The sequence below is a fragment of the Oreochromis aureus genome, linkage group 23, assembly GCF_013358895.1.
Source record: "Oreochromis aureus strain Israel breed Guangdong linkage group 23, ZZ_aureus, whole genome shotgun sequence".
Taxonomy (NCBI): domain Eukaryota; kingdom Metazoa; phylum Chordata; class Actinopteri; order Cichliformes; family Cichlidae; genus Oreochromis; species Oreochromis aureus.
In genome coordinates this window covers 10,556,812-10,573,541 of record NC_052963.1, presented here as the reverse complement: position 1 = coordinate 10,573,541, position 16,730 = coordinate 10,556,812, and the positions used below count along the sequence as shown (strand labels likewise).

The window sequence follows — 16,730 nt, the reverse complement described above, 5'->3', positions numbered from 1 at the left end:
AATCATCTTCTACCATTTTTCGGGGCCCCGGAGGATCGTAAATAAAAAGCTTTTAATATTTCGAGCATGTGCCACGTCAAACGTGAGCAATAAACACGACAGGAAAATATGCGACTGAACTTCTCCGTAAATCGTGCCAAATTAAATTACAAGGCATGTTTACGGGCAAGAGTTGAGCTCAATTTTTTTTAACAGAGTGGATTTTTTTGAAAGCAAATTTGGTACATCTTAATTGGAGTAGCGTAAACAATAGGTGCGGGATTAAATGACATCCTTTCCTATGGGCGGAATACCAGGTAATTCCCTGCTAATTATAATAAAAATGCTAAGCAGTAGGAAGTGAATGGGACCTGCTTGTATCTTCAGAGTAAAGAACAGTAGTGAGAAAAGCAGCCAAGGCCTGGAGAATAGAATCAGCCTGGTTTGTTTCCAAAACTCCTGCAGTGCGTCAGTCTCCTGCAACCAACAAAGGCATGCTCCTCGGCGAGTGAGCTTACATCCTTTCTCCTTTCTATATAAAGGGGGGAAACTGAAAGCCCCAAACTTGGCAGGACTCCCTTGAGACCTGTAAGGATTCACTGTGCCTCTGCTTGTTGCAGAAATGGGTTGATTGTGCTTTGACCAATCCTAGTTTGACTAAAAAAAGACTGCAGGGAAAAAAAAGAGAGAAAGTGTACAAAGAGAACAAGAGAGTAGTGTTTTTGTTCTTAGCTGTCACAGCTAAGGGTAGACTGAGCGGGGACTGAACGCAGTGAGAGAGGATGTGTTGAAACTTTGCAATAAAGAAACATTGAAAAAGGGCCACACGCTGAGTGCCTGGCTGACGCGAGGGAGCTTGACAGCCTCATCAAATGCAACGTTGTTGGGAGACTTCCTGCATTCACAAAACATCACCTCTCGAGCGACCGCGGCCTCATTGTGCAGGCGAGGGCTAATTAAAAATCGCAATTCATGCAGTTTCTTCCACAACGGAGAGACACTGAAGGCAGGAAAAGGCCACAAACTTCCCATCGTGTGACATTATCCTCCGTCTGAATTTTTTAAGGATAGTCCTAACAAGGAAATAATTGGTTTACAAGGTCAAAGGGTTACAGAAAATCAGTCACGCCCTCGTACAGAGACAGGCAGTCTTTCTGCTTATCCCAGGTTTTTACTCAAAAATTAAGCTAAAGTTAGAAACGGTACTTCGGCTTCCTCCCAAAGTGGGGTTAGGTTAACTGGTGATTCTAAATCGTCCATAGGTGTGAATGTGAATGTGAGTGGCTGTCTGTCTCCATTTTATCCCAGCGGTCAATGGATGGATGGATGTTAACAATGTATAGAAACTTTTTGAATATATCATTATTTAAAATATGGTCTTCAAAATATATTGCCCCCAGGGAAGCTGCAAAGTGCCCTCTGGTGGACAAACGATGTAACGTAGTTGAAGGGTGTTTCTCACATCTTTTTCTTTATCCTTCATTCCAATTTGTATTAACTGTCGATAATAAATGCTAATATCAATAGATTGGCAAATTGCTTATGATCAGCCAAACCTACTGGCTGGCTATTAAACTGTCTGGCTGTATTAAGCCTTAAGTATTGATATTTACATTTTTTAATTAAGAAAAGTCAACACCCAGTACAGCTGTCACAATGTGGGAATTTTTACTTAGAGATCAGAAGAGTTTTCCTAAGTAAGGAATTTTTAAGATAAACTTGCACTGTATTAGCTCAAATTCTTTTAGCCTCGGAGATTGACCCGTGGTCTTGATGTGCTATCTGAGTAATGCAAGTTATCCTCACAAGGAAAATAGAGCCAGCACACTTAATTGCATAATAAAGGCATGAGCACTTCCAAGAGTAATTCCATTTACTGATTGTGGAAACAAATACCTATTACTCTGCTGAACAGTGGTCTATAATCCAACGTCTCAGTGAGTGTATGGGAAAGCTTTAGTCCCCCACACCATAAATCTTTCACTTGATTTACTTGTCTTTCATCCCATTTCTTTAACAAAACCAAGTATTTCCCGAGAATGCCAACAGAAAGATACTGCAAAACGTAATACATTCTATACATAAAAAGGAAGAATATTAAGCATATGATATCTGTAGGTGTATGTGGTTTCTACTGTAATAAAACATCAAATCCCACATGCAACTGTGTTTAAATCTCTACAACAACTCTACAAAATGTTAAAACAGCAGGTAAAGTTTGATGCTGGAAAATGAAAAGAGACAGTGTTGCCATGCAAATCAGTGAACTCCCCTCAGAAGTCTGACTTAAGCGAGTTGCATCAGCCCAAAACAAATTTAGCGCTACAATCAATAGATGCACTCCAAGTGTCGCAACACTGAATTAAAGACGGTGGAAGGAAAAAGCACTGAGTGCCTCGAAGATTGCGAGGGTTGCGACAAGTGGAAGCCAAAGTACTAGTTTGTCAGATTTGCCTAAAAATCTGACAAACCCATTCGATTTTTTACCAGGGGGGTGGTCCCACTCTCACTTCTGAAACCAATACAGCAGGCGTGTAATTTAAAGGTGAAGCACAGAATTTTGTCCCTGGTAGGAGGCACTGCTTTCCAATTAGACCTTCAAAAAGAAATCAGAGATGCTGCTGCTGCAGTAAGACAATCTTGCATGAGTAAAACAGGTCAGACTTTCGTACTTGGGCTGAACCAGTTAACAAACTATAATGATGATTGCAGGATTACACACCAGCGTATTGGTTTAATTGTAATGTCACTCCCCGGTGATGCAGTCTGGCAAGACAGTCGCCAATCAAATGCAGCAACAGTCATTACTTTGTAGAGGTTGGCGAGACGTGGCAGGAGAAGGCGGCTTTGCAAAATAATGGCACGATGGTTGAAGTGAAAGTAGCACAGCTGATATAAAGGAGATTTTTGAGAGAAACTAAAGAACTGCTGTCTTTAATTGTGACCACCTATAAGCACAAATATGAAAAAAAAAAGAAAAGAAAATGAAATTCTGTTAAGATTACCGGATAGAGAGACAGAAAAGGACTGATTCCAAGTGAGGGGGAGTACCTACATGGATTAATCATGCAGAGCAGCCCCAGGTTAAACGTGTGATATTTTTGGGCACCGTCCCATCGCCGCCTTCGGGGCATTTGCATAAGACACTACAGCTTCATTTCCCCCCGTGGCACAGCTTTGTGTGAGCCAAGCAGTCAAGGGGAATTAATATAATTTCCGGGACCATTGCTGTTCATGTCCAAATTGCCTTAACCTGATTACAAACTATATTTTATTTACTTTTTATTTTCACTGTTTTTTTTCTTCTTTGGGGAGTTTTATTTCTCTAAAGTCTTCTCTCCTAAACCAGGAAGCCAGATTTTCTTACATTAAGTAGTGGCCAGCCTTCTCCATGTTTAAATCCTCTTTTGGACTAAAGCTCATTATCATCCACACATATAATCTCTCAAATTGGTACCAAACGCCCCAGCTGTTAAAGTGGGCTGCATAATTTGCTAAGGGAGCCTGAAATGAATGTATTATCTTTCAGAGAGAAATATTAAAATGAAGATAAGGCATTATATTGTATTTAATGTCAAATGCCTGCAGACAGTTGAGGTTCCAAGTCAGTGAACAGAGACAGGAAAGTACAACACAAAGGTGGGAAGAAAAATGAAAGCATTAAACACGGAAATTGTATATTTGAAAATTTTAATCCCTCACTTTTAACCTCACCATTTCCAAACCAATCATTTAAACAGCTTTCTGATTGCATGTACCTAATTTACTTCACGACTCACAGGTTTGGATTTTGTTAAGACTTAAGAGTTATGAGTTATGATTGACAGGTGTGCAGACACGCACAGTTGTAGCCATTTGCTAGCCTTCCCTTCCCTAATAATTGAACAATGAACTGGACTTCCCAACTTTATCTGTTTTTTTTTTTTAAATGGAAATATCTATTATGGTTTTCTCTGAGGTAAATCCCACTCAGAGATGGCTGTGCTCCAGTTTTAGTAAATTTCTTTCTTTTAATTGCATCTTTCTTTTGCTCCCTTACTGTTAGCTGTACTAGTGTGAAATGTGTGGCCCAGATGGAGTCCCAGGGCAACCCACTGTGGGACCCAGTACCAGAATGAAATATAGGTCACATGTGGGTGGGTGGGGCCCCAGTAGGGCATACTGTGAGGCATGCTGCGGGCCCACAGGGTGCCCATATTTCAAACCAGTACCAGGGCCGCTTGGGTCTGCACAGTGTGGCCCCACATGGTCCCAAAGAGTATGCTGGGATATGGATGCAGTTTGCTAACCAAGGGTGTTCGCCATAGGTAGCAAATCACATCTCACCCAAATATGGTTACTTTTGATCTAAAACCCAGTATGGCAGCAGCTAGCAGACCAAGTTTGAGACTAAAATCCCCCCAAAAAACACAACCCCAAAACAAAGCCAGTTGGTGATAACATAGTTTCAAATACCCATTATTTATTCACAGTCTATAACTTTGATACTTTTTGCAGTATAATAAAGTTCCTTTACATAGGAACTATCTTAACTCTAGCAAACTATATCTGCCAACCAAGGAGCTTGCTATCATTACAGCTCAGCAGAGCGGGAGACTATTTGTCTTTACATCCAGTCACATTGCCATGAGCATGAGACTGAGCAGGGGTAGATATGTGATTCTATCTGTACAGATGGCAGGTTTGTTTGGCAGGAAGAAAATAGCGACTACATGAACCCGCTCAGGATGCAGTTTGCTGATTTATTTATGTACCTATTTATTTTGGAGTGACTGGGTTCTGGTTTATGGAAAGAGACACTGATGCTAACTTTTCAAATGTATTTTCTTAGTGCTGCACAAGGTGAGTGACATTTACTTGCATTACATTCTGAAGAGAGGCTGACATGTCTACAATCCCAAACTGGGCAACTCACAGCAAAGGAAACTAGATGGATAAAAAAAAAGTGCCACAGTTTAGAGGAAAAGTGTGAATTTTATCTGCTTGACTGACAGGTGTCTCACTGTATTAGCTCCACCTACACTTCCGCCCCATTTCCCAAAGCTGGCTTTCGGTAAACCCGAATCCAATCACACCAGAGGCTTCATCAAATAAATCTGATACATCTTTGATCCACACACATCAGCTTTAGGTAATTCAACCTACAGCCACACATCATCGCCAAGCTACAGCAGGCTACACCCTTCTCTGGCTTTTTTTCCCCCTGCTGTGATGTTGTAACAGGTCAGAAAACAGGCCACGGACACACTATTCCTCCTATAAATCAGCTGACTGATTCTCATCCATCTCACAGGGAAGGCTGTGGCATGTGTTTCCAAAGCAAAAACCAAAAAAACCTGGAACATATCCATAGTAACCCCACCTGTCAAGAGGCCTATATCTGTCACACTTGTTGAGTAGCTTCTGTCTCTAGGCAGCAGGGGAGGGAAAACAACTCCATGTGGCAAACCAGTTTATTTCTAATAGCATGTGTGCGATCAATCTCCTCGTTATGAACGGGCGCTGCAGTGGAGGCAGTCATTCAGCATTTGTGACAGGTGTGCAGTATTGACCGAAGGGAAGATGAACGGCATGCGCGTGTGCGACTCTGTACGTGCGCCTGCGACAGAGAGACAAAGAGGCTGACAGCCTGAATTCTGACTTCCAGTTTTCAATCTCGGCTAAAACTTCCTTTCATGAAGCCGGTCGTATTGCTTTCCTGCCAATTATCACAGTGGGCACAGACGGCAAAGGTCGCTTCACCCGTGCCCCTCAAAACTCCTGCTGGCACCTTCTTTCCATATTTAACATCCTGCAGTATGAATTACAAAGTCAAGGCGCCCGCCATGATTGAATTTGCACTGCGCGCCAACATCCCCTGTTAGGAATCACTGTCTTGTCCAATTAAGAGAGGCCTTGTTATTGGCCAAATTGTGAGTAGCCCCATTAACGTACGGTGGGGGAGTCTATCCTTTATCTGCTTTAACTGACATATTAATGTTGACGTCCTCTCAGAGTTGCATGGCGCGTGGCGTGAAGACTGTAAATTTAATTGACTGTCAGGATGTCCTTGATTCTTCCTGCTCCAAGAGTGGAACCAAAAAGCAGGCAAAGTTAGAGAAAAATGCGTGCCGTGGACTTGTTGTTTATGGGGGCAGATAAATACAAGAGGAGAGACAGATGATGAGCGGCTGCCATCTAATGGGAACCAAGGCCTTGTTGAGGTGCTGCGTTTTATTTACAGATACTTTTCAGACTGACACGCTGGACTCGACTATCCTTAATAATAATAAAAAAAGGAGAAAGCAGAAGTGGAGGACCGTGTCAGTATTCAATTTCCAAATGCGAACGCATGTCGGAGGCCGTCTTTTTACATATGCACGACACATTACATGATGCATTCACAGTGAGCCAAGCGTTATGGGTAATATATTACTGGAATTACTGGGAGGCGGTGGAAAGGTAAGCATCATTTGTCAGGGGACTCATCAATGTCTGGCGAAAAAATGGGGACTAATGACTGTGCAGCAGGGGAAGGAGGGAGGCTAACTTTATCTCAATCAATGTCAACAAATATCATGGTGACTGTACAGCTGTCACCAGCATCCACTGGGGGGGGGACTAACAGTTTTTGTCAAGGTGGTGACGTCGGTAAACTAGAATGTGAAATAGAAATATTTCCAGCACTGCAACAAGTAAACTTTAATAGATGACACCACCAATCAGCAGCGAGAAAAGCAGGATGAAAAATGACAGTGACAGTGTTAATCTCCTGCCTCATAAGATATAAATCACAAACAATAAAAAGTCTGACAGTCTGTTTTTAAAATGCTTCCCAACAGGTTGTGCATCAATAGCGCACTTGAGCTTTATTCCCCGTCAAGACAGTGTATGAAAGACAAAAAACTGAGGTAAATATAAAGGTCTTTTAAAACGGCATGTTTTTCCTTTATTTGTTTTGTAATGGCAAGATGTGTGTGACTCCTCTGGTGGTAAAGGGTAATCTGACTATATAGAAGTCTATGAAAAAATACCCCTGCATCTCACTTGATTTATGACTTAAGCATTTCCCTAATGATGTTATGGTCTGCCTTGCTAGTTTTAAGTCTTCTTTCATACAGCATGATGTCCATTTTGTAAATTATGGTCCCAATTAGAATAAAATAGATGACAAAGCAGGAGATCTACCTGGTTACCTAGCTACCTGTATGAACGTCTTAAGTCATACTTTATTTCTCTATTTCCTGCAAGGAAAAACACGTACAAACATGAATGGAAATACCGTATAAAGCAAAAACAGAGTTTGTACAATTCTAAAGAGATTTAAAGTCAATATTTGGTATGATCGCCTTTATTCTTCATCACTGCCTGAACTCTGTTAGGCAGCTTTCTTGTCATGTCTTTAAGTAGTCTTCAGGAATAGTTCTCCAGGCTTCTTGAAAGACATTCAAAGCTCTTCTTTGAATGTTTCTGCCTTTTGCTCTGCTCTCTGTCAAGATGATCCCACACTGCTTCAATAATGTTGACGTCTGGGATCTGGGGAGGCCAATCCATGAACATTTGTTGGGTGTTTTTCTACCTAGACATTGGCAATGTCAATGACAATGATACTAACACATGTTAGTGTTAATATCATTGTCATGATGAAAAATGAAGCTGTTGCCAATTAGATTCTTTCCAGAAGGTGCTTCATGGTGGATCCAAATCTAACCATACTTTCCTGCATTAATAATTTTAACAATTTTAACAAGATCTCCAATGACACTGAAATACAGCCCCTAACCGTGACCAAGCCTACACCCTATTTTATAGATGGCAGATACTCACTGTTGAGCTTCTCTGTAATGATGAATATTTGAACCAAAAATTTCAAATTTGGATTCATCACTCCCTAAAACCTGTTACCGCATTTTTCAGTCCAGTTCTTGTGTAATTTGGCATACCTCAGCCTTTTCTCCAAGTTTCCCTTCTTTAAGAAAGGCTTCTTGACAGCCACCCTTCAGAGATCATTTCTGATGAGGCTTCAGTAAAAAGTAAAGCATCTCTCAGGTTCTCTGTCAAGTATTCACTGGATTTTTTCCTATTTCTTTAGGACATGATTTTCATCTGATATTGATGTTGTTTTTAGGCCTGACACGTTCTCTTTCGCCTTCTCCTTTTCCAGTTTTAGTGATTTAAACAACCAAACAAGAAAAACATTCTTCTTAAAATGATGAGATACATGGACTGGACTGAAAAGGAGTGGAAAAGTTGACAATTTCCACAGAAAAACTCTGAAAGACATTCAAAAAGATTGGAAGGACTATCGCTCTAGACCACTTTTAAAAATTACGTGACAGTCTGGCTCCGTAGAAGTAAATTCAGTTAAATGAGGGGTCGCTCAAGGCTTCAGGATTTGGGCTATTGTTAATTGAAGTCACTAAATATCACTTTCTGAGGTCTTTGATTACCACAACAGTGCACATTGTCCCTGTTTTAATATTTTGGTTGCATTAAAAGCTGCTTTAAAGGGTTGACTGTTTTTATTAGCCAAAACTAGAACCTCAGTTGGTAACAAATCAGTAGTTAACAGTGTGTTGGTTAAGCCTGTCTTTTCCATATAATATGGGCTTTTTTCCCCTCAAAAATAAAAGACAGCTCATGCAAGACCGTATTTGTTGGCCTGATTGTTCAGGCAGTTCACAAAGCAGCGAGTGTTTTATTAGCAGACATGTTAAATGGCTGAGATGCATTGCAGTAAATATCTCAAAGAGATACACAAGCAAATAGTGCGACAGAAAGATAAAAGCAAAAGCCAGAGTGTAACGCAGTAGTGGTGTTGCCAGTGAAATATTTTAGAAATCTCTTACTGTATTTAGGATGCATTCAACCTGTTTAGCTCCATTTGCAGTGCCCAGGTGCATGCTCTTTTATTCTGCTCTGCATTCAGGACCTCTGAAGCTCCTTCTCACTCTGATTGTAATCCATGTTCAGAGGTGAGAAAAAGAATAAATGCATAGTTATTACTTCAGAGAGGCTAAAGAGAGACCTTATGTGATCTCTCAAGTTTCTATTTCATATCAAATCAAAAACGGCTGTGCGCTGCATCGAAAGAGGACTCTTCTCCATTCAGCTCACTGACGAGTAACAAAACCTGCTCTTTCAGGGATTCATCACACAGCTCTGCTGAGCAGCTATTGTATAGTACAGCAAAAGTGGCCAACAAGGGAGCTGATTGTGCATTTAAGACAATAACAGCAACACAACCCTTTATTAGAAGGCAATTTTTTTAATGACCAAGCACAGATCAGAAACTTTGATTACAGAAATTGTCCAAAAATGACTTTCCAACTCATAATTTTGCTGTCTGTGCCAAATATTTACCAAAAGGCCTCCTAAATCATTTGTTTCTGCATTTTTCCTCCTTTAAATGTCAGCAATTGCTCTCAGAGCTAGAGTAATAAATGAAGACTTCTTTGTATAGTTCATTATTTAATGAGAAATTAATGAAAAATTCTTAAATAACTGATTTTCACCTGTTAGTGCCAGCGTCCGTACACATAATAGCCTCCAAGAAACAACCATACAATTTGTTTCAAGTTAAAGAAACCTGACTCCAAAAAAATACCTTCAATGTTCACACCATGGATTGAAGATCATCTACTGAAAATACCGAACAGTGGAATTGCATCCAGGAGTTGGGAGGGTTGGGGATTTACTCCAACATCTATCTTGATATGCTGTATTAAGCAAAAATACACATAATTATTCTGTTCGCCCAACCATTCAAGCCATATCAGCATTCTAACAAAGAGGAACCACAGCAGAGGACAAACGCATACATTGTGCTACCTATGCATGCTGAGGATTAGTATGGCAGATATGCGGTGCATGTTTTTGCACCGTTCCACTCCGAGTACAAATGCAGACAAAGCATTACTCAGAGATGAGTGTTTGGAATTTAATAATGTACAGATGATAGCGGTGCACGTGTGCAGCGCTCTGCAGGTTTTGTGTGATTGTGTGACCCGGCAAAACAGAAGGCAAGTGCAACATCACGGAGTCTTCGTGCCTAAGGAAGACAGTCAAGTTGTTGAATTTCACTTAATGGGCCGATACAGTTTTCACAGTATACAGTAAAGCCCCATGCATTTGTCTTACTAGAGATTCAAACATTTGACTTATTGATTTTTCCTTTTTCCTTTAACTGTTCTGGTTTACACTAAATTGATGTATTTCCACATTTGAGCCAAAGCGTTTGGCAAGTAAAAGCTTTGCAGCTGTAAAAGCCAACAAAAACTTGAATTGTTTGCAGGATTTTGACAGTATATAACACGTCCTCCACACGCCAGGATTTCTATCAAAGAAAAGCCATGCTGTGATTCAAGTTTTGGCTCTTGAATGAGAACATAAACCCAGATGCTTTATGCATTTTGCAATAAACATGCAACATAAAAAAGCAAACCAAAAAAATGAAAAAAACAAACCCTCCACTAGATTTGTCTGAAACAAAAGAAACACCGATTTGAAAAAAACAAAAACAAAACATCTGCATCACTGGGATACTCACCTGCACACTCCCGCTGCATCTTTCTGTTCCATAAAAATGAAAGCAATGCAATTTCAAACTGGCTTTCATTGCCCAGAATCCCATTTTTACAATGGCGCTTTAACTTGCAACCAGAGTGGCTTCTAATAAAGCTGTGCAATCTAAAAGAAAAGGAACAAAGGCCGGAGGTCTGGCTCGAACGGGGTGTTCATTTATCAGTGGACACGTTTCAAATCCTTGCCCCAGGCAATGGCTCGTGAAGCATCCGAAGAGATGGCCCGTGGGGACTTCTGCTGGAAAAGCAGAAAGCCCTTTGATGAACCTTGGGCCATCCCCGCACCTGCGTCCAATGTGCATTGGTAAAAAGATGTTAGATGCAAGCAGCTGTTGCAAAAAAAAGAAAAGGAAAGACTGGCAGAACACTGCCTTATATATGCCAGTGTTGATATTTCTAGCTTGCATCTACATTTTTAATTACTCTTGAGACCGAGACATGAGATGCTCATGTAAACATCTGAATTTCTACAAAGGCCACAACTCCATGATTAGTCCATCAGCAAAAAATACTCACCGGTCATTGTTTCACTCACTATTAAACTGGCTTATTTGAGGTGTGAGAATGCTAATATGTGGGACCTTCAGGCGTGTACTTCTTTTCATTAATATTATAAATATAACATTTTTCCTGTCCCTGTCTTCCTGGTGTGTATATAGCCAACATTGTTTCCCTTAGTTTTTTTGTTTATTTGCTTTGTTCATGTTATTTTTCAAACTGCCATCAAACATGCTGGCAGTCATTTAGCCATCAAAAACTCTGTAACCAGCGTGCCACCGGATGCATGATGCATCGCTTGATTTTGTCACCATCCTGGGTTTGTCTGGAATGTGAACTGTCATCACTTTAACAGGCTCGATGCAGCAATAGTGCATTTCCCATGCCTAGAAAAAGAAAGAACCAAGAACATTGGGTGTCTTCCTCTCACCAGCCCATATTATTGAACTAAGCAGTGTTCATTGCATTGACTGGCTGTGCAAAGGAAGTACACGCTGAAAGCAAACTGAAGCCTGCAGTGTTAAAAAGGGATTTGATGTAAAGATTTTAGGTTAGATTATTAAAAACAAAACAGAGGGATCATAAAGACAGCTTTGAGCAAAAGAAGATTAAAGGTTATTTAGTATTTAGAGAAAAAAGGAGACCCCTTGGCTCCACTACTTCTGGCTTTTCCTGACTATATAACTCGTGGATTGCACCACACCCATCTTTGAAGTTCACCTTCACTGAACCCAATACACATGTGAGACTGAATAATTGCACTGGCTGAATCTGTCTACAAAGTACAGATATATAAACACTCCTCACATCTCAAAACCAGCCTAGGTGGTATTTCCTGTTACAATATGTGCTTCCAGAGGCACACTGTGCCATGCTGACAGTAGGGCTGTACCGTATTACATCAGCCACAATATTATCCTAATAATACTGGTATAAATTTTTATGTGATATAAGAATGTTGTTGTTGTAACATTGCTACAGTGCATTTACATTCTCTATTGCACACAACAACAAGACAAGCCCAAGCATGTCTGAGAGCAAGAGCCATGCGTTAGCCTCCGATGATCATTTAGTATAGAAGGAGCTACCTCAACAAAGCTCCAACAAAGCTGTTCCCACCAATGGTGAAAACAACAAACTTGTTTCACCATTTGAGGAAAAACAGAGTACAACCAGGCTACGAGGACATAGACCGTAAGTAGCTGGTAATTTGAGACACAAATGCAAAACTAGCACTGGCTAGTTGGGCTCCATATGACAGGAAGAGCAAATGGTGGATGGAAATTACTGATGTGGTTACACGGTGAAAAAGCAGGGCTTTAAGCAACCCAAGTTACAACATCCCAGGTAGAAAACTTTTTTCAGTTTTATTATGTGACAATACTCCTGAAGAGTTGAAAGGTTATGTTACTTCAATGATTCTTAAACAAAATTAAGTAGTTATGTTACACTTTTACTACCTAGGCTACTTTTGTGCCTACATTTGGTTTATGCTGTGACTGGATATAATCCTGTGTCACTACTATTGTAGTGTAATGCAACTGCTGCCTGCACCTTGTTTCAGTAGATTCCAATTAGGTAGTCTTAGATCAGTGACAGTCACTCATCGGAAAAGAGGGATGGAAAATGCCCCTCATTTATTTACTTATAAATGCTGCTGTTTGCAACCTGCAAGGTTCGATAAAATGTTCAGTAATTTTTTTTCCTGTAGTGACTTCTTGAAATACCATGATATATTTTTGAAGCTATATTGCCCACTTCTAATTGAGACGTACAAACACACACAGCTAGCCATACCACATGTTTGCAGCTGGTAACAGAGTATCATGACTACTCTCCAAATGCCATAGTGTCAGACCAGGTGATTTCTCTCTATTACAGCAAACACTGAACCTTGATAAAGTTTTGGTAGGTTCAAGGAAATATCTGTGCCAATCAATGTGGTTGTTGTAGGTACTGTTGGATACGGAGTAATGTTAAACTATTTACATATGCAGCATTGTGCAAAAGTCTTGAGCCAATATCATTTCTTTATATTTTGCTAGCAAAACGTGAATTGGGTATAGTGACTTTTTGAAACATGCAAGCATAAATGGAAATACAACACATAAGACAAAACCAGAGTCTGGAGAATTCTAATGAGCAATCCAAATTCAAATCATAGTAGATATTTGGTATGACCGCTTTTGTTCTTCAACACAACTCTCATAGGCAGCTTTCCAGTCTTTTCTTAAAGCAGTCTTCTTAAAGCAGTTCTACAGGCTTCTTGAAAGACATTCAAAACTCTTTAGATTTCAGCTGCCTTTTGCTCTGTTTTCTGATGCTCAAGATTATCTCACACTACTGTTGAGGTCCAGGCTATGCGGAGGCCAATCCACCCACAACACCACTGGCTTTCTGAAGACCCAAACCATGACAGTGCCTCCACCGTGTTTTCCAGATGGCTGTCTCTCTCTCCTGACCTCCTGTGTTCACATTGAAATTTCTGGTTTAAACCGTTGTCAAATTTAGATTTCATGAGATCTGTTGACTCTGATTTTCAGTCCAGTTCTTGTGTAATTTGCCATAAATCAGCTCTTTCTCCCAGTTTCCCTTCCTTAAGAATGGCTTCTTGACAGCCACCCTTCCACTGAGACCATTTCTGACGAGACTTCTGCAAAAGTACAGGACCTCTCCGGCCCTATACCAGGCTTTGCTGAATAAAAAGACTATTTTATCTCTGCCATACTGTTACTGTATGTTTGGCATTTTGCAGAGATTCTGGGAAACTGGGAAACATTATATGTTTTCTGACAGGCAGCTAGTGACAAAGTGCCCAACACTGCAATTTATGTGTAGATACAGTGCTGTATTCCTGTGAAAATGGTCAGGACTAGACTGACAATTAGTGTAAAAGCAGCCAACATCCAAAGAACAACTTTGAAAGACCTTCAGAAAGCTCAAACTATTGTTCAAGGCCACTTTTTCAAAATTACGAGCCTGGGTCCTTGGAAGCAAAGTATAAAGAAGCGTGAGGTGGCTCACGACTTTTGCACAATACTCCGTACAGAGATGAGACTTACCTGAGCCTCTCTTCGACACAACTTTCAGGCAGTGGACCACAACAGCATGAAGCAGGATCAGAAGAGGGATGGGAGCTTTCATTTTTTTTTATCAGTCCTACAAAGAAAGAAAAGCATGTGTTATAACTACATACTGAGGCAAGCTGTGAACGTGCTGAAACCATCCAAGAAAAATAAAAGACAATGATTTTGGCAGGAGATGTTTCCTTAACCAAAAAAAAAAAAAAAGAGGTCCTGAGCCAATAATTACAGAGTTTCTATCAGCCTTAAGGTCAGTTGGAGAAAAATCTGGCATTTCTATGTGCAAATTTTGTTTATCTGCTTCTGCTTTATTTATATTAGCGCCTCTTCAGGGACTTATTGTATAATCAGGGCAATGCTGTTAATGAAATGTCAAGACGCATCTCTATCAAGCCAAACCAGGCTTTTCTGCTTTGTCAACTACCGTCAACACTCATCCCCCTTTACTTGCAACCGAAATAACACAATCAGGTGCCTGCTCAGATCTGGGTATCTCTCTGTGAGCACAAATGTTCGGAAACGCTCTGTGAGAAGTGGATAACAGTGAATCTGGCTTAATATATTGAAAACTCCTTAAATTGTAGCTTGTAGTGACACTAATTGCGGTGATAATGGGGATAAGATGGCATTTCAATCGATGCCAGTCAAACGAAGTAGGTTTAAAGCTATTACACTCCAATTACGAATTCCTGCCTGAATCCATGTGTGTGCTAGAATGATGAACTTAAACACCCAATTAACTGTCATTGTGATGTATGTATTATGGGATATTTTAATGTAATACGCAAGACAGGTCTGTTTCCTAATAAAGAAAAGAAACGTATCTTTGCATTAAAGACAACAACTGCCCCTAACCATCTCAAAATCGACACTGCGCTTACTTGGGTCCCCTGCAATACACAGAAGTATGCTGAAAATGATGGACTGACGAACACACAGGGATTCTTTGATTTATTAGTGAGATGATAAAGTACACCTTCAAGCCAATTTAATCTAAGATAAAACAGATGGGCCCAAAGTTCACTGCAGTTAATAGTGTTTATTCAGACTTTGCCAGCAGCTACAAACATTCCTCAGCAATACACTTGGTTCTGAAATTCCTCCATAGGCTACAAGGGTCCTTCAAATGGCATTTCAGTCAGGACAAAGATGCTTCACATCGAAGTCTGAAAAGCTGTATCAGAAAGCCTTTTTGGAGAAACTCTGAACAGTCACAATAACCCTTGAGAAATTCGGAGGCATGTGAAACTGGGCAGCAGCCAAATATGGCGACATTGCCGCGTTCCCCCTTGTCAAAGGCTTATTGTCATCGGCTCTTGCTTTCTGCAACCAATGCCACCTCAGAAAAGCTACACGTCACTACAGAAAAATCTTATCTTTTTAATTAGTTTTCCATGGTGGGTGCAAGTCTGCAACATTAGCACAAAACCTGTGGCCCCTTTCTTTGGTTTGAACACAGAGGAAGTGACTGAATCACCAGTTCTGCTCTGTGTCCCTGTGGTTAACAGTGATATCCAAGACTGTAAAAAATCAAAGAGAACACCACTGAAAAGGTTAAGAAAGTGCACTCGTGATGCGCTGTAATTAATTTTGTTCGTACTGACTATACTGATGAGGAAAATACAGTAATGCTCTTATTCTCTTGGGGTGTACATATAGCTTGTGTACGCTTAGCCAAGATAGGAACAAATGATGGGTTTAAATATACAGAAGAATCAGGTAGTGGGAGGAAACTGGCTCCATAATTCAGGTTTCACAAAGCTGTTGTTAAAGATACTGGTCTATTTTTTCATAGGCACCTGAGAAATATATGATCCAAGTGTACAGACATGCAACAGTATGGTATCGTGGTATGATATTACAAAAATGGATAAAAGCGAAGAGACAAAAAAGGATATGCAATGCCAGCTCTATCCTCCAAAAATAAATAAATAAATTCAGCACTGTATTCAGTGTTTTATCATTAAAGTATATTTTAAAGATAGTTTACTTTTTTAGGGTGTGATGTTGACTATATAGAGCAAAGTTAGTTTGGATTATTGACATTTGAGCCTTTATTGATGGTGAACTTCAAGGGGTGTTGAAAAGTCTTACAGCCTGAGAGAAGAAGCTGCCCCGCCGTCAGCAGACTCTTGTATCTCCTGCCAGAAGAGCAGCAGGGTAAACAGACTCAGTCTGGACCAAATGATGTCCTTAGCAGTTCTGTGGGCTCTGTGCATGCAGTGAATCTTCCCAGTGCTGAACATAGATGCAACACCAGTGTTTTGTAAGGAATCCTCCATACAGTGCTGATAAAACTTTACTTATGTTGTGCCAAGTCAAAGTTTTTGAATTGTGAAAGAGCCTTGTGCAGACTGTATTAACAGTTGGAGCCATACATTTTAGGTCAATGGCAGATCCTTTGTAATTTTCCCTGTGTATACTACCGCAGTGGATTTTAAGTCAGAAAATCAAGATGTGATTAAAGCACAGACTTTCAGCTCTATTTCTACAGGTTTAACAAAAGTATTAAAATAGAAGTTTAGGCATTACACCCATTTTTATACACAGTATATCGAGTTACTGATTAGCCCCTGAAAATAGGAAGACTAACATAAATTTAAATATA

At 40.2% G+C, this 16,730-nt stretch overlaps 1 protein-coding gene across 1 annotated transcript in view; it reads right to left on the bottom strand.

Moving 5' to 3' along the window:
• LOC116328881 (interleukin-1 receptor accessory protein-like 1) overlaps positions 1-16,730 on the bottom strand; it is a 317,602-nt gene that overhangs the window by 280,243 nt on the left and 20,629 nt on the right. The window contains exon 2 of the mRNA XM_039606438.1: positions 14,102-14,198. Within this exon, the coding sequence (XP_039462372.1) occupies positions 14,102-14,183 (82 nt within the window). The 5' untranslated portion in view covers positions 14,184-14,198. The remainder of the gene's footprint in view (positions 1-14,101; positions 14,199-16,730) is intronic.